At 43.2% G+C, this 24,005-nt stretch overlaps 2 protein-coding genes across 3 annotated transcripts in view; one reads left to right on the forward strand and one right to left on the reverse strand.

Annotated features, from left to right (window-relative positions):
- The window catches only part of LIMS2 (LIM zinc finger domain containing 2), a 55,101-nt gene extending 36,546 nt beyond the window's left edge, over positions 1-18,555 (reverse strand). Inside the window, exon 1 of one of the 2 annotated variants that reach the window (XM_063091894.1) lies at positions 18,413-18,555. The gene's annotated coding sequence lies outside the window, so the exon portion shown is untranslated. Of the gene's footprint in view, positions 1-1,294; positions 1,416-18,412 lie in introns of those variants that run through there. The other variant, XM_063091900.1, reaches the window with a different exon arrangement.
- Positions 18,556-20,582: 2,027 nt separating this feature from the next.
- On the forward strand, positions 20,583-23,211 carry SFT2D3 (SFT2 domain containing 3). The gene has a single exon (XM_063110106.1). The coding sequence runs from the start codon at positions 20,593-20,595 to the stop codon at positions 21,247-21,249; it is 657 nt and encodes a 218-aa protein (XP_062966176.1). The 5' UTR covers positions 20,583-20,592; the 3' UTR covers positions 21,250-23,211.
- The last annotated feature ends 794 nt before the right edge of the window (positions 23,212-24,005 follow it).

The raw sequence follows: 24,005 nt of genomic DNA on the forward strand, positions 1-24,005 counted from the left end.
GAGCTAGGGTGCCTTCTCAGCAGGCAGGGCAGGTGTCACACCTGTTTAAAGACAGGCCCGTGTGATGTGACGTCACCCTGGCGGCCATTCTACCCGAAGGGTCTCTCTCCTAAATCTAGTTTTGGCATTTTCCTCTCAGGCCACTGGGGACAGGTAAAACACTGAGCCACTGTTGAGTGTTAACATAGAGCTCAAATTAATTAGCCAGCTCCTTCAAGGCTGAAGTTTTTCAGGAAGAGGCCTGTGAGAATACCCAGGAAGAGAAGGGAAACACCTGGGCCATTCCAGCTGGAGCCTCTCCCTGTCTGGGCTCCCTGGGCCAAAAGAACAGTGGACGGCCCACCCGCCTGTGACCCCCACAGACAGAACACCTGCTATTTTGAAAAATAGATGTTCCCTTTAAAAAATATGAGCAAGACCTCAGAACTGGTATTAGACACACCATCCGACCAGCACAAAATGACCTCACTTCTCACTGGACTATGCAGCACCTCAGGGAAAGAAGTTGGTGGAATGATGAGCCATTAATTCTTCAACACAGTAGAACAAACGATGAGACTCAGATTCTTTTTAGTCCAAGGTAAACAGAACACTTCTTGAGAGTCTGATTTACTCAGGGGTAGAACAGGGCCCAAGGGGCTTCACAACTTTCCAAAGATGGCCTGGCCTTGGACCGTGAAGAGAAAAAAACACCATTTCACTGTACCTTAGCTCTGAACAGACTTGATCCCACCCACAGGTCTGAAACAAGGGTAGCCAAGAGCATCCCCCAGCAGATATTCAGGAATGAAACATTTTTGCACCTCAAACCATCATGGCCTTGGTCATCCAACAAGAAACCATTCGGGCACAGTGAGCACAGAGGTCTTCGCTTGCAGGGCCCAGCCTCTAGCATGTTTCATCCACACACTAAGGTTCATTTGCTTCTTCTTTCCCATGATGATCACCTACCAACCAACTTTCCCATTTGAGTTGCTCCGACCTCTGTCCAGAATAAAGATCATCTACTTGCTCCCAACTTCAACCCAATTCAGACGTGGCCTCCCCAGCAGAAGGCCCAGCATACGGCCACGGTAAACTAGACCTCCATCGTCCTGACACCACCAGACTGAGGGTGTCTGAGGCTAACCCAGGAAGGCAGGCCACTCCAGGGCTGTTCCCTGACCCCAACATTGGCAATATTAGCATGACCACTTGGTGGGTACAAGGGAATGGCAGGGATGGTGTAGAGGGGCAGAGATCTGCAGGTGAAAAGACAGCTCCCAGGGCCCTGTGCATATCACAGTGTCTCTACCTTTGTGGCTGAGATGCTGCTCCGCCTCTTCGGGTGCTTCCTTCCTTCCTTGAGCAATGCCAGCAACTTCTCTGAGGGAAATAGCAGCTGCCCGGTCCCTTGGCATGGCCATGTGGAGAAGGACTGGGCAGCAGCCGGGAGTGTCCAGCCACCACAGGGTCCCCAGGCACTCAAGCCTCACCTCTCCCTGGGCAGGGGGCTTGGCCAGAGGTCCAGAGCTGGAGGGCGAGGCCGGAGGTACCTTGAGGTCAGGAGAGGACAGAGGAAGCCAAGGAAGGAAAGGCCAGCCTCTCCAGGGAGGTGCTGCACTCTGGCTGGGAGCCAGGCCTGGGGAACAAAAGGAGCAACAGCTGCCTTGTGAATTCAGAGGAACTGGCAAAGGGGCAGCTGCTAAAATGAACACTGCCTGAACCCTGGGGCTCATGAGCCCAGAGGAGCTTGATGTTCACAGCATGCACGTACTCCAAAACTGAGCCCCGCAGCACATGGAGAAAACAACCCTGCAACCAACTCCTTGAATAACCCAAGAACAGCTACTAATGTGCCTTTTTGCCAATTACTATTTCCCCTGAAAGGCAGAAAATCTCAGGATTCTTTATGTTATTTTAAATGTGTTACTTTATAATCTTCTGCAATAAACTTTTATTGCATTGGGAAATGCCCAGAAGGAGAAGAAGGAAAAATCATCTTGAGTTTTGCCACCAAAGGTTGGTGCTGACCACAATTCAGTTCTAGTCTTATCTGTGCATATTTTTTACCTGATAATGATTGTCTTGTGTTTGCAATTTCATATCTATTTCATTATATATACATGGCAACTGTCCATCACCATGTCAGTATGCATCAGGCTGCCGTGGTCTTAGAGCTGCCGAGGCACCACTTGCACTGTGCTGCTGTACAAAAACAGTGCCCCAGGATCTCCCTGGTATTGTGCTATTTGGGGGAAGGGGTGCTAGGATTCATGTACACTATGTGCACAGTTTGTATACCCAACTTTTATAAGGATAACTGGTTTGTGTTTTTCAATCAAATTTTACACCCCTCGAGGGTGGGACTGCTTACTTTTACACAACACGGCACCCAACAGAGTGCTAGCTAGATATACAGGCAATCAAGTATTTGTTGAACCAGTGGTGTTATATTATATTGCCATGTTGTTTAAAATACCTGCCTGCATGTTATAAACACACTGCACACCAGAATGTAAACTCTCCAAGAACAGATATGCCTTCTTCCCGGCTCCGGCTCCTGGACCAAGAACAGGGTTCTAAGAATAATTGCTCAGTGGATATTTGTTAAAGGCACATTGTTTTAAACACTCTGGGTAAGTTTTATACTCATATGACAAGCTGCCTAAATGTAGAGTATGTATCATATTCCTGTTGCTCAAAGAATCTCAAATATCGTTTAACTCAACCCATCTATTCCTAAACTGGATTTGCATAAATAAGAAACAGTTTGCACTATGTGCTGGAAAAATCTTGACGGAAAGCATTCTTTTAAACACAGAATCCATTTGAAAAGCCAATTCATGCTCAAACTTATTTTTTGTATTCCTTACTTATATAGCTGTACACTAACCTTAGATATGCCCCAGGACAGAGGGTCTCAGAAACCCTAATTGCAGTGGATTGAATGGCTTCCCAAAGTCATTGAAGCTTAATCCCCACTGTGACTCTTGTGAGTTGGAAATCTTATTACGGTAATTGAAAGGTGGGGCCTTGAAGAGGTGATTAGATTGTGAGGACCATGCCCTAGGAAATTGGTTAATGGTGGTCATGGGTGTGGTGTTAAGGGCTTTAAAAGGAGAACACATGAGGAGCTATCTCTCTCTCTGCTTCTGCCTTCTTGCATTGTGATACCCTGTATTACTGAAGCCACCACCAGGGAAGACCCTCACCAAATGCATTCCCTGGACTTTGGACTTCCCAGCCTTTGAAACTGTAAGCAATAAAATTTGTTTTCTAATAAATTCCCCAGTTCCAGATATTTTTGTTATAAGCCACATAAACAGACTAACACACCAAGGCACAGTAACTTGGACCAGCGCTATCATTGTTCCAGAGGATGTGCCTGTGCAAAGGTCTGACCAGCTACGAGAAGGCCCAGTGCTCCGACACAGAACACAAAAAGCAGCTGCAATTCCACCTCACACGTCTATCAGTCAGGATCCAGCCCATGAGTGTGAGTACCAAGGATAAGGGCAAAGCAGAGAGCAACCACACATCTTCTTCCCAGGGCCACCCAAAGTTGGCAATGTGAAGACACATGGAACCCAAGGATTCTGCTGGCACCTGGGAGAACAGTGTAGCATGGTGGATTGATGAGTATGGACTACTGAGTCAGCCTTCTTGGGTTCAAATATTATTTAGATTTTCCTTAATTTCATTGAACAATGTTTTGTATTTTTCAGTGTACAAGTCTTGCACACCTTTAGATAATTTATTCCTAAGTATTTTATTCTTTTTGATGTGATTGTAAATGGACTTGTTTTCTTCATTTCCCTTTCATACTTTTTTTTGCTAGTGTATAGAAACACAATTAAATTTTATATATTAATTTTGTATCCTACAATCCTGCTGAACTTGTTTATTAATTTTAATGGCTTCTTAAGGGCTTCCTTGGACTATGCTATATACACAATCATGTCATCAGCAAATAGAGTTTTACTTCTTTCCTTCCAATCTTGATGCCTTTTATTTCTTTTTCTTGCCTATTTTCCCTGGCTAGAACCTCCAGGGCACTGTTGAATAGAAATGGAAAGAACAGACATCCTTGTCTTGTTCCTGATCTTAGGCTGAAAGTACACAGTCTTTCACCATTAAATACGATTTTAGCTGTGGGTTTTTCATAGATCCCCTTATCATGATGAGGAAGTCCTCTTCTATTGTTGGTAGAAGTTCTCTTCTAGTCTTGTTTTTGTTTTATTATGAAAGGGTGTCGAATTTTGTCAAATGCTTTTCCTGTGTGTACTGAAAGGATCATGTGATTTTGTCCTTTATTCTATTAATGGGGTGTATTACAGTGATTAATGTTAATATATTATACCAACCTTGCATTCCTGGAATAAAGGAATTTTATTGATCATGAATAATGCATTCATGATCCTTTGTATATGTTGCTGGCTTTGGTCAAGGTGCATAATCTTTTGTATACATTGATGGATTTGGTCATTGTGTACAATACTTTGTATATATTGTTGGATTTGGTTTCTTAGTAATTAGTTGAGGATTTTTGTGTACATTCATAAGAGATGTTGGTCTGTAGTTTTCTTGTGGTCTTTGGTTTTAGTAACAGGTAACTGTTCTCATAGTATGTGTTGTGAAATGTTACCTTTTCTATTTTTGGAAGAGTTTGTGAAGGATTCATGTTTGGTAGAATGTCCCAGTGAAGCCTCTTATCCTGGGTTTTCCTTTGTGGGTAGTTTTTAAAACTACCAATTCAATCCCTTTGTTATGCAGGTCTTTTCAGATTTCCTATTTCTTTTTGAGTTAGTTTTGGTAGTTGTGTCTTTCTATGAATTTTCCATTTTATCTAGAATATCTAGTCTGCTGGTATATGATCGTTCATAGTATTCTCCTATAATCCTTTTTATTTCTATAAGGTCAGTAGTGATGAACTTTCATTTCTGATTGTCTCATTTGAATGTTATCTTTTTTCATTTCTGATTGTTTCATGAGTGTTACCTTTTTTTCTTGGTCCATCTAGCTAAAGGTTTGCCAGTTTTGTTGATCTTTTCAAAGAACCAACTTTTGGTTTCAATGATTTTTTTTTCTACTTTTTTTTCTACTGTCCATTTCATTATTTCCACTCTAATCTTCTTTCTTCTGCTTGCTTCGGGTTTAGTTTGCTCATGTTTCTAGTTTCTTTTTCTTTTTCTTTTTGGTGGTTGGCCTGCACAGGGATCAAACCCTGGACCTTGATGTTATCAGTACCACACTCTAACCAACTGAGCCAACTGGCCAGCTGTGTTTCTAGTTTCTTAACATGAAAATTAAGTTGTTGACTTGAGGTCTTCTTTTTTAATGGAGACGTTTATAAGTATAAATTTCTCTCTAAGCACTGCTTTACCTACGTTCCATGAATTTTTGTCTGCTGTTTTGTTTTCCTTCATCTCAAAGCTTTTTCTAATTTCCTTTGTGATTTATTCTTTGGCCCATTCACTCTTTTGGAGTGTGTTACTTAATTTCCACATATTCATAAATTTCCCAAATTTCTTTCTGTTATTGATTTCTAATTTAATTCCATTGTGGTCAGAGACCTTGCTTGTTATGATTTCAATCCTCTTAACCTTATTGAGGTTTGTTTTAATGGACTAGCATATGGTCTATCCTGGAGAATGTTTCTGTGCATGTGAGAAGAATGTGTATTTTGTAGTTGCTGAGTGGAGTGATCTAAAGATGTCTCCTCCTCTTTTGTGATCTATTTTTATACATATTAAATCTATACATGTTATAAATCCAATAATATAGTTACAATTATTACTTTATGTAATCTTATGTATTTTATTTATGTATTTATTTTTATTTTGTAGATATCTCAAGTAACCTTATGTATTTTAAAGAATCTGTGGGAAGAAAGTGGGGCAATTATATATTTATAGAGTTTGTTATATTAACTTTTCATTTCTGATTCTCTTCTTGTTGTGGATTTGTTATCCTCTGATATCATTTTCTTACTCCAAAACAGCTTTGTTCCTACCCACCTCCCTTGTGCTATTATTGTCACATAACATTTTGACAAAATGTTGACATGTTACACTTCTATATGTGAAAAGCCCAACAATAAAATTACATGCATATTGTCTTATACAATTACTTTTTTAATAGGTTAAGAGAAGAAAGGTGAAGAAATATGCAATTAATCTGTCTTTTGTAATTATCTACCTTTACCAACACTTTTTTCATCTGAATTTGAATTATTCTCTGAGGTCTTTGCTTTCTGTCTGAAGAACCTCCTTTACTATTTCTTGTAAGACAAGCCTGCAAGCAATAAATTATCTTAGATTTTCTTTATTTTGGAGTTTCTTTATTTTGTCATTATTGTTGAAAGATAGGTTTTCTAGATATAGGATTCTTGGTTATTGGTTTTTTATTTTAAGCCCTTCAACTATGTCATACCATCACCTTCTGGCCTCCATTGTTTCAGATGATACATCATCTGTCAATTTTAGTCTGTTTCCTTGGTACCTGATGAATTGTTTTCCTCCTGCTGTTCTTAAGATTTTCTCTTTATCTTTGGTTTTCAACATTTGACTATAAGATATCTAGATGTGGATCTCTTTGTGTTTATCCTACTTGAAGTTAATTGTGTCTTTTTTTTTTTTTTTTAAAGATGACCGGTAAGGGGATCTTAACCCTTGACTTGGTATTGTCAGCACCATGCTCACCCAGTGAGCTAACCGGCCATCCCTATATGGGATCTGAACCTGTGGCCTTGGTGTTATCAGCACTGCACTCTCCCGAGTGAGCCACAGGCCGGCCCAAGTTAATTGTGTCTTGAATGTATAGATTAATATTTTTCATCTTTGGGCTTTCAGGTTAGCTCAGTTGATTAGAGTGTGGTTCCAATAACACCAAGGTCAAGGGTTTGATCCCTTACTGGCCAGCTGCAAAAAAATAAAAGAAAAATGTTTTTCATCTCAAAGATGGGGAAATTTTCAGCCATTACTCCTAATAACTTTTATGCCCCTTTCTCTCACTTTTCTCCATTATACATATGTTAGTGCACTGACATGTTTCTCTGAAGCTCTGATCATTTTTCACTTTTCTGTTTTTCAGATTGCATTATCTCTATTGATCTGTCTCCAAATTTGCTCATTCTTTCTTTTGACAACTCGAATATACCGTTTAACTGCTCCAGTGAATTTTTTTATTTTGGTTATTGTACTTCTCATCACCAGAATTTTTTATGTGGTTTTTGCGGGTGCTAGAGGTCAGACATCTTAAAAGAGAGATGCCTAAAATGAAAAAGGAGAAATGTTAATATAAAAGGCCATATCAAATTAAGAGCCAGCAGCTGAACCCTAAAAATGTCTTGTCCAGCAGATTCCAAAAAGTCAGTGAGGAAAGTTATGCAGCAGCACCGCTCACTAAGTTTCTTAAAGTTCCCAGGATCAGATGTCAGTGTTCTTGATGATGCTGTCACCGTGTTGGTTGCCTCTTCTATAAGGACATGCATGACCTAAGCCTTTTGCCTGCCTGTCCAGGGAAAAATCCAGCCCAGAAAGGATCTGCTGCAGTGGTAAGTCCTTGACGCTTCATCATTGGACTTTAGTTCACAGAGCTTCCCCAGATCCTGGAAGAAGGGCCAGGCAACCTAGAGTCCCAGTTGGGATGTGGGTGATTAGGCTTTAGTTCTTGTGATGCTAAGTCAGGCAAGAAAAAGAAAAAATGGAAATGTTCACTTATAATGAGATATTGATGGAAACTGGAAGAATTAAAACTTTGGTAAGGATCGACAATGTGGGCAAAGTAGCAGGATCCAGTCCATTTAGGAAGACACCAAAACCTATTCTTCCACAGTATGTAGGGGTGGGGAGGGGGGGTGTCAATTAAATCTCTATCAGAGGAGACAGAATTTGTATATCCATCAGTTACCTGCAATTTACAAAGAGCTGCAAAGTAGCTCAAAGACAATGAACAGGACCAGAAGCTAGTTACCTAGAAGAGTGTGCTATGAACTGTGCATAGTTTTCCACTGAAACCTAATTTTTTTTGTCTCTCTCATTTTAATAAAAAAAATGAATCTCAAAGAAAGATTATTGTTGACCATAAAATAAGGCTGGTCTGATTATATGGCCTAATTATTTTCACAAGTACAGAAAGAATGGTCATTTGCCATAGACCTTCTAAGTTCTCTTTGCTGGAAGTTTTCGTAAGGAATGTCAGACTGAACTTTTAAAAACCTCTTGAGGCCAGGAAGTCAAGCTAAGAATTTTCCACCAGATCTCACCTGCAGTACCTATAGACTTGGGCAATTATCTGTCTCCTCTAGGTTCCCAAAATATCCTAAGGTTCCTGGGCCTGCCAGGAAGTGACCTTCCTTACTTACCTGTAATTCAGGGAATGCTATAAGCCTGAAACCAGGCTGGTTTTCCCTGGAGGGCTCCATAACGTCAACCTTAGCTACTTAAAAGTGTCTGGTCATATCTGATTAAATTAACATCATTCTCAAATAAGATATTCCAGGCAAGGTCTTGGTTATAGAACCATTTCCAATTATTTCCCATATTAAGGAGGACAGATTCTTATTGAATTTATGACAATAACTTATATTGCCATGAAAATGAGTTTTAAATTCTGGAGGAGTCAGGCAGGAAGAAATCGTTTTATAAATAGTTCATTTCTGTTTACAAAAGCACAGTCTACCAAATTGTTATGAGTTATACATAACTTAAGAGACAAGAAGGGAGTTCCTCATCTGTCCACATAACTTTCAAACACAAAAGACTGGATGACTTTTGTTACCAGAAGAGTGTATCTGACAAGGAAATATGGTTGTTTCGGCAGCATGCAAAATGAGATGAAGTCAATCAAAAAATTTCTGACAAAATAATTATAACACGATTAACCCCATTTCCAAAGAAGAGTAGACAAGTACTTTGTGATTTTCCAGGGGCCCTCTGGGAAATTCAAAGACAGTTTAGGTGTAAAAGACATCCCAAATTAGCATCATTCTCAAATATGACATTACAGGCAAGACCTTGGGAATCTTATTTTATTTTATTTTACATTTAAGATTCAATATTGGGAAGGCAAAAATCAAAGTTATCAACAAATTTGAACACTTAAGATAGGAATCAAATCATGGGTGCCTGAGAAACAATATTTGGCTTTTCATTTCAAACTGACAATAAAATATTTAAACATTTTTTAGAAACAGACATAGAAAGTAACATAATTGTAAGGAACCTTAGCCCTTTCCTAAATGAGAAACTTTGTTTTCATAAATAGTCGCAATAAAGTCAATATAAACCACAGATGGCTATTCTGGTGAGATACAGAATCTTTGTTGTCTAGGCAGATTAAAGAACAGAATAAATAACCTTTTATGTTGTATGTGAATGCAATCAACAATAAACCAAGTAAACAAACCCGTCAAATTGAATAAACTTTGCTAATATTTTAACTTTTCAAGCTCAGGAATTATAAACTAAGGCGAATAAAATTCATTTTCAAATTTTGTCTGTTGTTGCATTATTTCTTAGTGGAACAAATTGGCACTTTAGACTAATCTCAGGAGCTCCACATGGTCAGAACTAATTTCACAGTATACTAAGATGGTATTAATATGCAGGGTGTTCACTGTTGCTATCATTAAATGAAGCAATAAGTAAGCATTTAACATTTTTTCTCAGTTTCAATTTCCCATATAGTAAATAACAATAGTTGCAACCAGAAAGAAATCTCTTTGGAGTCTCCAAAAAGTATGAAGAGCACAGAAGGGGGTAGAGACTAAAAAACAAACAAACAAACAAAAACCCACTCCTTGGTCCAAAACTACTCTTTTCCTTGAAAAATAGAAGTATATGCTCAGTCATGTTTCTCTAAAACTATTTCTCCTAAGTCTAAACCACATATTAATGATAATTGTAACCAAAGCAACTAACTTCTCATCCCAGAGGTAACTGGGGGTGGAAGGCAGTGCCCTGGCTGCCACACACTAGCACTTTGCTGCAGACCAGCAGAGCTCACAATGACAGGCAGCGCAGCTTCCTACAGCCCCAACCTCTCACAGTGGCAGAAACAAGCACATTCATTACAGACCTAGACATAACCCCTGTAGTAAATAAAAACAAGAAACAAAAATCATACCATTAAAATTATGTTCAGTAACCAAATATGTCTGCATTCTCTTACTTGGAGGTGATCTAACGAATATCCACTAATTAAACCAATGTACTATAAATCCATGGGAAATTATCTTTTTTTCTTTTTTGGGGGGAGCTGGCCAGTATGAGGATCCGAACCCTTAACCTTGGTGTTGTAACACTGCCCTCTAAGCAACTCAGCTAACTGGCCAGACATCTTGGAAACCCCCAAACATCTTAAAAATTATCTTCAGGTGGACATAAATAAAACATATTTATTATTGAAATAAAGTGTGTCAGAATAATGATTCAATTTGGTTAAATACAAATATACACATTTCATCATCTTAAACATGTAGTAAAAATAATACTAACTTATTTGATCACTAAATCTGCATAAATTTAAGAATATACCTGAGAAGAATAAAAATGTAAGCTTGTATTATACTCAGCACTCAGAAGAGACACAGCCATTTTTATTAAACCAAAAATACTAGTCTTATTTACCTAAATAGCAGAAACTTGAATTCTTAAAACATTTCTGAGTTAATCTCTATAAGAATACTTTTTTTCTTTTTGTTCACTGAAAGCATTCGAAGTTCAATATCCTTAGCTTCTGGAAATTTTAGGAATATTCAATTTATATAATGCAATTCTTTAGCTCTAAGCCAATCAGAACATTAAGTAGTTTTATAATCTAATCTGGCAATATCATCCAGGGGAAGGAAAATATTACTCACTCACACAATGAGAAGTAAAGGCCTTTCTGAATTACAGACCCAAAGACATAGTCCCTGTAGCAAATAAAAACATGCAGACAACATCCAGACAGACACAGATGGAGAGTTTACAGCTCCAATTCTAAAATTTCAGCCCCAATCAACAGTAAACACAGGTGTACAGAATTCACCGGTCCATCTCAAAGAGCTGTTCTCTTTGAGTGGGTAAGAATCCTTAACTGGAGTTTGCTGGTTGGCTCAGTTGGTTAGAGCATGGTGCTGATAACACCAAAGTCAAGAGTCTAGATCCCTGTACCTGCCAGTCACACTCACACAAAAGAATCCTTAATTGATTTGAGCTCAAAGTAGACACGCAAACAGAAGTGAGCAGCAAATAAGATCCCTGGCATCTTTCATCCAGCAGAGACAAGGTCTCTATGACCCAAAGTGTCAGACCAAGAGATCAAAAGAAGCTAGCACCAGAAATCGAGTGAGCACTTGAAAGGAATCAAAATTGAATTCTTACCGTGCTACCAATGGACACATGTCCAGAGCACAGGGCCAGGAGTGGGACACACTGTTGGTCCTGGGTACCTAGTCAGAAATGGAGAAGGGTCCTAACCTGGGAGGAGGAAACAAGGGTGAGAGCTCAAGCCCTGGCCCTTCACGAGTCATGGCACCCAAACTATCAAAGACAAAATGCACTGACCATTAAGGAGATAGTTTTATTCAAGCTGTTGTTCTTTAACGAGAAATGTCTCAGAAACTCGTGTTTAATGGAGGCGAATGGACAAGGGGTTGTGAGGGATGAAGGTTGGAGGTGTGTCCTGTCTCAGAATATGTGAGGAGAGGGTGGTCCTTTTCTAGAACATAAAGGTGTGGGGAATTTCTCAGCTGTCACTGCTTTCCAGGAGCACAGGGCTCAGATGAAGTTCACAGTGGTCCACATCTATGAAACCAAGGGAAAGGTTTACAGTTTTATTCTGTTTTATGGAGTTGATTCCTCCTTTACATGAGCCAGAAAGCTCTGTGGTATGTCAGTTCCAGCATCTTCAGATGGAGACGGTACAACCACCGTTGAGAAAGCAAGTCTCACCTATCTTTAAGCCAAAAACCCATCTTTAAATATAAGGAAAAAATTACAAATACATTTTTTTTTTACTTTGGAATGAAATGTTAAATTCTAAAATAGTAAATCTTAGATAAAAATTTTAAATTCAGAAGTTTTTTAAAAAAATTAAAAATAATATTGCAAAACAAGAAAACAAAGTATACTTTTTATTTCCACTTAGGTTAAGGAAAACTACAGGATTTCACAATAACCATTATGATGGTAAGAAGGTTAACAGAGATTACAGCTGGTATCCCCCAAGAGACCTAGTAAAGCATAGTAGAAATATTGAGATAAATGGAATTAATCACTCAACCTTAGCAAGTTCTAGAAACACACAAGCTAACACATTCCATGAGCCCCCTTCCCGGGCCCTCCTGTAGTGGGAAGGCCAGGGCTTCTCCAGCACCACCCGGCTTGGGTCACTGGGCTTGCCGGCTCCTGCTGGGCACTCTTTCGCTGGCCAGGCCACTCTTGAGCCTTCAGGAAGCCTCCCCCAGCTCCCCTGTCCTGAGGTTGGTGGCCCAGCCACGCTACAGCCACACAAAACCATGGCCTCTCGGGGTGGTCGTGCTCCCGGCTCAACCAGGATCTCTCCCCCCAGCCCTGTCCCCCCGTCCAGGGACAGCGGCCTGGGTCCGGGTCAGAGCCTGGTGTCCTGGGTGCGCCCTGGGAATCCAGGGCCCAGGCTTGGGAGACACGTGGTGAAGCCTTCACCCCCCAGCCCGCCTCGGACCCACCGCAGCCCTGCGGACCGGCTGCGCTGCAGAGCCGGGTGCAGACGCCGCTTCCGTGCCCACCGAGGTGGGCGAGGCCGCTCAAGGGCTGCCCCGCAAAAGCGGTACGGGACGTCCTAGTGGGGCGAGCCCGACGCTGTAACGCCTCGCTCAACAGCGGGAAATTACGGATCTGCCCTTGGCTAGAGGCCGAGGACACTCCTATATGAGATGGTCTGTTTCCTCAGTTTCCCCCCGAAACATATGGAGACAACCAAGGAGTAGGGCCGGCAGAGTCCCGGGGTCCTTGGAACCTGACCGCTCCCCTGTGCCCCTGGTGGGAAGCAGCGCATCCCCAGCCCAGACGCTTGCATGTCACCAGTTCCTGCCACGTGCCCCCGACTCTGCCACTAAATGTCAGGAGCAGGGATGACAACTCGAAATGGCCCCCCACGTTTCCAACACGCTCCAGAGCTGCAATGCCAATACAGTCGGCACCGGCCACATTTGGGTATAATAAATATAATTATATATATGATTACATATAAATTATAATATGTTATATATAACAATATGTGTAAATGATGATGTGTTAAGTATAATTCACTATAAATAACGAGTTAATTAAACTTAAAAGTTTGGTTTCTTGGTGGTACCCATCCTCTCTCAGGTGCTCCATGCTCCTCATGACTCCTGGCTACTGCATTGGCCAGTGCAGGTCTGGAGCATTTCCATCAGCGCAGAAGTTGTATAGGCCAGCATCGATCTGGAGGCTCTGCTGTCCCAGAATGGCAGGGAACATTACTTTTCGGGCAAGTCATTTGCCACCTGGCCTGGGGAAGATCAGCAGGGCCAGGCCCTTGGCCCTGGTTGGTGACAGAGCAGTGACAACACAGCCCAGTGCCATGTCTAAGCCCTCTAGCGCATGGAGTCTTGCTTGCCACAAAGCCTGGGCTTAACCAACTCCAGGTTAGCCAGAGAAGCCAACACAATGATGACAGTGTTGGGATTGGGAAGCAGTGTCATTTTTTAAAAAATAAAAAGGGAAACTCCTCAGGGCATTGAGTGACAGCAGTGCTGCGTGGGCCCCTGTGATGGGGGGGTGGGGCAGGACCCAGAGGAAGGAGAGGAAGGGAAGGCCTCAGGAGGGGGTCAATCCAGTGGACAGCCTGGCACTAGCAAAGCCACAGAGCTGCTGGGCCCAGGGGGAGTCCCAAGAGCAACAGAGAGTCAGGGGCCTAAGGTAGGACCTAGAATGCCTCAGGGGTGGGTGCGACAGGGGTGGATTTAAAATTTAGTCTTTGGGAGGTGTGGAGCCAGCGAGCAGTGTTAGGCAAAAGAGGACATGACTAGGCCTGGCTGGTTAGCTCAGTGGGTTAGAGTGCAGCCTTATAACACGAAGGACTAGATTTGTTTACGAGATAAGGTGGGTGCCAGCAGACCCACAACACTGAAGGAAGAAGAGAACTAACTGGGTAACTCAGGTTGAGGCCCAGGCCAGGAGCAAGAAAACCAAGCTAAGCAGGGATAGCCATGGCAGACAGGGAAGGAAGGGAGACGCCACTTTGTAAGCACCTCAAAAGAGGCACAGATAACACCTGCAATTGATAAAGTCTCCAGGGGTGAGGAGAGGATTTGGTGAGTAGGTACTGCTTTCTTAGGTCAAGTTGAAAGTCCGCAGTAAAAGGCTTGCTCTAGCCCCTTCCCCCAGGAGAGACGGGAGCTGGGATCAGCCTGACATTGTGCTAAGATCCAGCTACAGTGGGAGGGGAGGACGCAGGCATCAGAAGAGAGCCCTGCCCAGGATTTGTGGATTTGGTACCTGCAAGAGCTGAGGTCAAGCCCTGCCTGGCACTGATGCAGGGAAATCTAAAGCTCCAGAGCTGCCAGCAGCCACACATCCCACCATGCAGAGCAAGGACATCCACTACTGGAGAAGAATGCAGAATAGGGTTTCAGAACAAGGCTTTACTTAAAAACAAAATGACAACTTTCAGGAATCTGCTGTGTTTTGCAGTCTTGTGCTCCTTTGTATCTCAATCCATACCACCATCCACTGCTAACTGCTCCTCAGACTGATGGTGCAGGATTTGCATATTCTTTTACCTTCACATGTACTGTACTACAGTCATTGTACAGATGCCCCCTCACGATGGAGTTACGAGTTACATCTCGATAAACCCATTGTAAGTAGAAAGTGCATTTAATATACATAACCCAACAAACATCACAGCTTAGCCTCACCTACCTTAAATGTGCTCAGAACGCTCACATTGGCCTACAGCTGGGCAGAGTCATCTAACACGAAGCCTATTTTCTCATTAAGTGTTGAATATCTCACATAATTTAGCGAACACTGTACTGAAAGTGATAAACAGAATGACTGTATGGGTACTCGAAGTGTGGCTTCTACGAAATGTGTGACTATCCCACCATCATAAAATCAAAAAGTCCTTCAAGTAGAACCAATCATCCTAAGTCGGGGACTGTCTGTACTTCATTTAATTTTGTTTGTAAGTGAAAAGACGTGGAGGGTGATGGGAGCTGCTATTATAGGGCAGTCAGAGGACACTCTGAAAAGGGACATTCAAACGGAGACCTCAAGGAATAAGGGAATGAGCTGTGAAGCTACTGGGATTGGGGAGAATGTACTAGGTTGAAAATAGCAAGGATAAACACTGAAGGGTCTCGAGGTCCTTTGAAAGGCCATGAGGAAGGAATGGACCCAAAGAGGAGCACTGTGGTGGGTTCCAAGTGGGCGCAGGTCAGGACCTGGATGTGGCACTAACTGCAGAGAAGGGCGAAACAGCCTGGTACTGGATCTCTATTTCCAAGGTAGGGCTGGAAGGACTCATGGATTGAGGTGTGATTGAGATGAAGAAGGAATGTGGGGTAGTTACAGGTTTGGGGGCTGTATTAGTCTGTTTGTGTTGCTTATAACAAAATACATGGAACTGGGTATTTTACAAAGAAAAACATTTATTGCTTACAGTTTCTGAGGATAGGAAGCCCAAAGTCCATCTGGTAATGGCAACAGTGACCCAGGGGTCTCACATTACAAGATGGTGTAAGCAAAGAGGGCAGAGAGAGCATGAAAGACAGACTCTCCTTTTGAAGCCCTCAGAACCATGCCCCTGACCACCATTTTTAATCCATTCACTATTGCATGGTCCTACAATCTAATCACCTCTTCAAGGCTCCACTTTTCAATTACCATAATAGGATTTCCACCCTCTTAACAGTCACAGTTGGGGCTAAGTTTCTAATACATAAAACTTGGGGGACACAATTCAAGTTTCAGGAAGTTTTGGGGGGACATAATTCAATCCACTACAGGGGGTGAGGAGAAAGTGGGAATGAAGTGATTGGTTTCAACTGTCATTTTCAAGGTGTCTATTAGACCCCCAGTGGAGAAGTGAGGAAAGGGGTCTGTCAGAGGGTCTGTATAGATGGTTTTTGGGATGGGGGAGGGGGGTCAGAGGGTGAGGAAGTAAGTGCAAGAAAGAAGAGATGCCCCAGGCACACAGGGCTCAGCAGTCAGGAGGAAGAGCAAACAAAGGAGACCAAGATGTGCAGCAGGTGCCCAGTGCTGAGCTGGAAGCTTGTCACCTCTCCCCCAGGATGATGGAGATGGAGACGCAAAGGATCACTCAAAGCCCATTTCTCCAGAGCAGTGAGAGGCCCAGAAGGGGTTAATTCCAGGAGATGACTTCTTCAAGAGAGAAGCATTCCTTGGAAAAATAACCCTGAACTAGGTTTTCTCTCAGTTTTTATTATCCAGGCAAAGAGTTACAGAAAAGAACACAGGTGGTTAATCAGTCATAGTGAAAACATAAACAAACTGGCTACATAACAATTTTCATTAAAGCAGGTGCAACTTTAAAATAGTTTAAGCAATTTACCATCAAAAGAGCCATAAAACTAATGTATGACATATAAAAGAACCAATGAGATAATCGTTATGGCAACACTTAGTTCCTTGGAAACTTAGAGAAGCAGTTGAAGGTAAAATGTGGAACCAACCACTAATCAGCAGAGTAGCCTTGAAGCTTTTAACTCACATACTGTTTCATAATTAGGTTTAGCTGCACCAAGGGCATCTGCCCTTAGAGCAAGCACTTTTGCTGTGTTAAAATTCTCATATCCACACCAGACACTTATTAGTCCTGTGAAAGTTTTCAGTTTTTTCCCCAAGCTTAGCATTTCTATGTGCAATACTAAAAGGTTAGGTTCTTCCTCAAATTACAAGGCTTTGACATTGCTAAAACTAAGGACTGTGGTCCTTCTATGCTACAAAACTAAAGGGCTTTGGCCCTTCTAACAGCTAAGGATTGTTGTTCTACTAAGATAAAGATCCTACTAAGCTACAGCCTGATCTAAGGACTGCGGTTCTTCTAATCTAAGGGCTGTGGCTCTACTAGGCTAAAGGTTAAGGCCCTGTGAAATACACGCACTTTATTAATGTTAGTACTCTCCACAGAAGCTGAGGACTGAAATTTTCACTGGGCTCAGCAACACAGAGATGTTTGGTGACTCTGTCATGAACAACTTTGCTGGCACAGTGGAATGAAGGCCTGGTCGGAGAGGTTCAAGGAAGAATGGAAATGGAGACTATTTTTAGAAAGAATTTTGCTACGGTGTCTGGAGGCAAAGGTGGGGTCAAGGGAGGGTTTTATTATGACCTTCTATCAGTGCAGCAATTGCAGAGAAGGGCAGATTCCTGAACAGCAACCAAGGTGTCATATGGTACTGTTCCCAGGAAAGGTCTCTAGTTAATAGGAAACTCACAAAGTTAGAAACCAGAAATCACAACCTCTTGCCCTGCCCTATCATCAGTTTTCTAGGGGACCTTGGGTAGATTATCTAACTTCCCAGTATTTTAGCTTTCTTTATCTACAAAATGAGCAGAGCAATTCCTGCCTTTTCCATCTCACAGCTTTAAAAATGATTGGGTAACATCTTTCATGTACACTAACATACCCATTCTACTTTCAGTATCTCTATGAATTTGACTAGTCTAGGTACCTCATATAAGAGGAATCATACAGTGCTGCTCTTTTTTGTGACTGGCTTATTTCACTTAGCATAATGTTTTCAAGGTTCATTCATACATATGGTAGCATGTGTCAGAATTTCCTTCCTTTTTAAGACTGAATGATATTCCATTGTGTGCATATACATTTTGTTGATGGACACTTGGATTGCTTCCACCTTTTGGCTACTGTGAATAAAGCAGCTACGAACATGGGTGTACAAATACCTCTTTGGGACCCTGCTTTCAATTATTCTGGGTATATATCCAGAAGAGGGATTGCTGGATCATATGATAATTCTATTTTTCATTTTTTGAGAAAGCACCATACTGTTTTCCACAGCAGCTGCACCCTTTTACATTCCTACCAGTGTACAAGGGTTCCACTTTTTCCACATCCTTGCCAACACTTGTTATTTTCTGTTTTGTTGTTTTTCTGCTAGCAAACATCCTAATGGTTTAGCCCATGGTGAGTAATCAGGCTGGTCACCATATACCAAGTGACATAATAAATCAGAATGTATTTTGAAAAAGAATTGTATCAGTCAGGATTCAACCAGGAAAACAGAAAGCACTAAAAGGACTTTAATGAGGGAAGTTTAATGGAGGATCTAATTGGTTACACAGGTAATGTTAAGGCTGAGAAGCCAAACAGCAGAAAGCCGTTGACAAACACAACAGGGAATAAGCCAAAGATCTGTACAAGAGTAAACTGCTGTGTAACTTACCTGCATTGCACTTCACATTACACAAAGGACCTCCATCCACCACATCTTAAATCCACAACGGCCACTCACAACGTCTGTTGCAGGAAATGAGAAAAGGACAAGAGCAGGAAGAGGAAACCTGCTTGTTTGTGAGGAGGACAGCCAGATAGACAGTACAGCCCATTCCCTGAGGATGTAGGCAAGCACAGCCACAGGAAATAAAGACAGATACAGAGCTCCGCCCCCATGTAGAGCACCATTCAGTTGGGCCAATGAGCTCCCATCCAGCTAAGGTGTCAATCATCAGAGACCACCAGGGCTCAACCAATGGCCAAAGGACAGGAATCCAGCTGGGAGGACTTAAACCCCAGGGAATGTAACTGTGGGGGCTCTTGAGCCACGCTATTGCTGGAGCCTGCTCCATCCTCTCTGGAGTGTACTCTCTTTACTAAATAAAGTGTTCTTTGCTTTTCACCTCTGGCATGTCTCGTCCAATTCTTTGTTCAAGACACTGAGAACCTGGATTTAACAGGCGGAAACTGCAGTTTCCCACATCTTTGTTCCCTGACCGAGAACCTGGCACTTTTCCAGTAACACATCTAGTAAAATAGGTTGACTTTTTCAATCAATGGCTTCAGGAAGCACCTAAAAAGGCTTTCAGACACCTTACCGCACTAAAATTGACAGCTGTGCCCAGTCAAGATGTTTCTTGTTGTATCCTTGAAGCAGGCTCGCTGGGTCCTAGGGAAAGGGAGGTGAAAGAGATTCTGTCCTCAAGGAGCAGCTAGCATAGTCTTAAAAAAAAGTTTCACAACTGAGAAAGGGGAGAACTCAGAGAAAACGAACCTAAGTTGAACAGTAGCAGCAGGAGGAAGCTGGTGGGAGAAGCAGTGGGAGGCCTTCAAGAGTGTGACTAGTGTGATGAACCACAGGCAGCAGCCCCTCCGGGAGGCTGAGAATGAGTAGGCACGTAGGAGCTGCCTCAGAACAGGAATGACTGGGATGCAGGCGAGCTTGTCAGTGAACTGACGAGTCAGGAGACCTGGGCCGAGATGTCTGGGGCACGGATGTAAGAAAATAACCTAAGTGATTCATTTTCAGAAATAAGTCAGGCCCAGCCTGAAAGTTGTCTGACTGGCCCAGCCCATTCCTGGGGGGTCGCTGGATAGATAAAGTTGTCCTTGAGATGGTAATGAGTTAATAGCCCTCTATTGTTCTCTTCCTTTCCTAATGTTTCTCCTTTCACAGGGTTTTGGGTGGGCCCCTTTTGCGGGCTTGTCTTGAGCCCTCAAAGAAATTTCCTACAAGGGGGTAGTAAATTGGGGTACTTTTAGACGTCATCAAGGAAGATTGTGCACCCCAACCAACGAGGAAGCGGGGGCAGGGACTTGCACGCTAGGAAATAGATTGCTTGTTACAGCCCTTTTCCGTGTGCCTGCCCGTCAGACACCGGAACCTTGCAAGGCTATAATTAAAGTCTCGCTTCGCTGTACCTCATGTCTCCATATCCATCCTTTGGCCTTGGACAAGTGAGGGTGTTTCTCACATGGAAAAGCGAACCAAAAACAAACGATGGGAGCACCACCACCAAATTTTGGACGTGGGGCATTAAGGAGTCAAGGATGTTGAACGGGGAACAGGAGAAGAAAAGCAGGTTGGTTGGAGTAGGAGGGCTAACCCTTCCTTTACCAACTCTGTAACCTTCTCAAAGAAATCACCTAAGCCTTGCAGTCTTGAACACTTAAAAATATTTTTTTGTTCTGAGATCACTATAGATTTGTATGCCGTTGTAAGAAACAGAGCCTGTGTACCTTTGGCCGGGATTCCTCCACCCTGCAAAACTACAGCACAATTTCACAGCCGCTGTGGACACTGACATGCAACAGAGCACACATCCATCAGCACAAAGGTCCCTCCTGTGACCTTTTAATAGCCACACCCACTCTGCCCCCAAACTAACTTTTAATGGTGACAGGATTCACCCAGGCCGTTAAGGGAGCCTACTCCGAACAAAGAACAGGGTCAGGCGCAGGGAGGGGCACCCCAAACAACCCACAGCACCTCAGATGCAGGAGGGAACTGCCGTGCATGACAGGCCCCGCCCCTCCCGCCGCTGCCGACCAACCACCGCCCAAGGGCCGAGCCGCTTCCGCTCGCGGCCCAGGAGAGTCAAAAACGGGCTGCAGCCCTCCCCTCCCAAGATGGCGGACCTCCACCGCCAGCTGCAGGAGTACTTGGCGCAGGGGAAAGCGGGCGGCGGACCGGCGGCCAAGGAGCCACTGCTCGCCTCGGGGAAGGCGGAGGAGCCCGAGGGCGGGGGAGGGCCGGCGGAGAAGTGGCTGGGCCCCGCGGGCCTGCGCTGGACGTGGGCGCGGAGCCCCGCGGAGCCGGTGGCGGCGGGAGCAGCGTGCTTGCCGAGCGTGACGCGCGGGCAGCGGCTGGCGTTGGGTGGCAGCTGCCTGGGGCTGGCCGCTCTCTGTTTCGGCCTGGCCGCGCTCTACGTGCCCGTGCTGCTGCTGCGCGCGCGCAAGTTCGCACTGCTCTGGTCGCTGGGCTCGGCGCTGGCGCTGACTGGCGGTGCGCTGTTGCGGGGCGGCGCGTCGTGCGGGCGCCTGCTGCGCGGCGAAGAGGTGCCGTCGCGGCCCGCGCTGGTCTACGGGGCCGCGCTGGGCGCCACGCTGTACGCGGCGCTGGGGCTGCGCAGCACGCTGCTCACGGTGCTGGGCGCCTGCGCGCAGGTGGGCGCGCTCCTGGCCGCGCTTTTGGGCCTGCTGCCGTGGGGCGGTGCCACCGCGCTGCGCCTCGCCCTAGGCCGTCTGGGCCGCGGCTCCGGCCTCTCCAAGGCGCTCCCCGTGTAAGAGCCGTGGGTTGCGCCTTGGGAAAGGACTCGGAGCCAGCCCCGGGACCCAGCGCCGTCGGGAAAGGATACGGATCCAGCCCCGGGACCCAGCTCAGGCCGAGCCGAGGACTGCACCCGTAGGTTCCCCGACCGCCAGCCGCGACGCACCCCGGTGATCCCCGGAACGGGTAGAAGGCTCTCCCCCTTGACTGCCGGCGAATCTGTAAACATTGAGCGGCTGTTTGGAACTGCGGCTCAAGCAGTTGCGGAAGCTCCGCGATTTCAGCGTCTTGTGCTATCCTTGGTAGCATGTGCTCTGAAAATACTAAATTTTGTCGTTGAATTGGTGATAATATGCTGGGAACCAGCTATTAGAAGTTGCTTTTGCATTAACTTTTTTTAGACTGAGCTGAGTAAAAAAGAATGGGTCTTTGAATCAGCTGTTTTTGTGATTTTTCTCAGGTGTATCTTTTACCTTTTGTCATTTAAGAAATCCAGTGGCAGATGTAGTAGCTACAATAGCTTTTTGGTTTTGTCTATATAAAGGACTTGGAAATTACTTTCCCTTATTCTTGAGTGCATTGAATCCAGAAGGGTATCAAATTAAACACTAAATTTAGCCACTGGATTTTTTAAAGTACTTATTTTATTTAAGACGGTTTATCTCGGTTTTTTTCTTTCAGTTAGAGAAATTGTAAATACGGTGCCTTATAACAGTAGGGGAAAATTAGTTCTGTATTAGAGGACGAAAGCAATGCACCAAAAAATTTCCTGCCCCAAGAAGCATGGTATCCAGTAAGGTGCATGTAAATACTTGAGAGGTCTCTGCATGTAACTGACCTAGGGAATCCTGGGAGACTGGAAGATAATTCTACATCCAGAATTCCCATATTTGATGGATTTCTACAAGCTCTAATTATTCTTAATTTTATGGTCTGCTTTTTAAACCTGCAGGCTGAGTGTAATGCAATGTAAGATGCTTTCCATATTTATTTGCTAAATTTCCTTCATTCTAGGTTCATTGCTTTTACCTACCTTAACTTATTGCCAGAAACTATGGGCCCGATATTCTGGTGAGTCCAGAAAATTACGTTTTGTCAATACCTATAAACTAGTAAGTAAAATGTTCTTAGAATATTAAAATTCTATGTCACTGGCCCACAAGCTTGACTGCATATCAGAATTAACTTGAAGAGCCACACTTCAGATCAATTCAATTAGAATCTCTGGGGGAATGGGACCCAGGTATCAGTTTTTTAAAGCTCCCCAGATGATTCCATGTTCAGTCAATGCTAAGAATCACTTTTCTGCGCATTGGCTCGCACAGTTTGATGAAAATAATTGTTTTGGGGGCTGAATTTCAGTGTTGTCTTAACAGGGTGTGTAGGGCAGCAATAGAACACTGTCTCTTCCTCCAACTCCCAGATTTTTGTTCGTAAGTCCTGAGCAGTGCCCTAAAGCCCTACCCCAGGAAGTGACACTAAAGTGGCCTACATCCACACTAGGCTTGCAGGCTACCACTCCCCCTTAGTATTCACTAAGAATACTGCCTTGTTTCCCTTTCAGTAAATAGGGTTATCTACCTCAAAAGGATGCTTATGAAAGCAAATGCAGTGGTTGTTTTGTTTTTTGGTGGCTGTCCAGTACAGGGATAGAACCCTGGACCTTGGGGTTATCAGGCAGTACCATGCTCTAACCAGCCAGCCCCAAATACAGTGTTTTCAGGGGGTGATTTATATTTTTTCCAGTTGGAAAGACTTGTGCCATTGGCTGCCTTTCTAGTCCCTTAATTAGATTTTGTTCTAAGTTTCTCTAGAATTTGCAATGGCTGCAGATTTTACATTGTTTAGCACATATTTATGTTGATGCTATTGTATTTAATATCAAGGTTTTGTTTCCAACATTTTCTCAAGAATTCAAATTGTTTGAAAATCTAGTTTTTATAAAATTCAAAGCACAATATCTTGTATGTATTTTGACAGTCATGTTTTAAAATGCCATATATATATCCTAAGTATTTAATACATTTATAATATAGAGATTTCTGTTTTCTGTAAATGAATTGATTCGAAAATATGATCTGGTTTTCTGTTTACTGAGGTACCCTGTTTATAAAGCTAAAGCCTAAAATGTTAATAAAATTCTTTCCGTATGAACCTCAGAAAAAGGAGCCTAAATCTCAGTTGGGTTTGGTCTCTGGATCCCTCCTTAGCTTCTTGGAACTTGATTGTAATTTTCTTTTTAAGTTATACCAGTGGAGGGGTAAGGAGTATCCACAAACTAAAGCAGTCTTGAGCCTCCTAATAGTGTGTTTATGGTGGGGTGCTGATAAGATGTTTTAAATTTCAAAGTAAAATGAAATTTTTTACTTGGAATCTCTAGGTTCTAAAACTCCAAAAAGCAGTATGTGGGGTTGACATTTTCTCACTCAACACAGCTTTTACTCTTTTTTTTATATATTAATAGGGCAGCAGTTCGATTTTTATATACTTGTCCAACTATGGCAGCATCCCTTTTGTTAGCAACCATTGAGACTTCCAGCACCACTAAGTTTTGCCAAGTAAACTTTTCTCCAGTACCAAATTGAAATTGGCAATGAAAATATTAGGGTGACCATAGGACTGTCCTTTTAAATAAAAGCTTTCTTATAAAAACAAGATGAGGGTCAGTATAGAAGCTATCATGGAGTATCGCAAACTGAATTTTGGGCTTCCAATCCAAACTGGACCAAATGTTACATTTATTTAAAACAAGGAATTTACCATGGACAAGAAC

This window comes from Cynocephalus volans, chromosome 1, assembly GCF_027409185.1.
Source record: "Cynocephalus volans isolate mCynVol1 chromosome 1, mCynVol1.pri, whole genome shotgun sequence".
Classification (NCBI taxonomy): domain Eukaryota; kingdom Metazoa; phylum Chordata; class Mammalia; order Dermoptera; family Cynocephalidae; genus Cynocephalus; species Cynocephalus volans.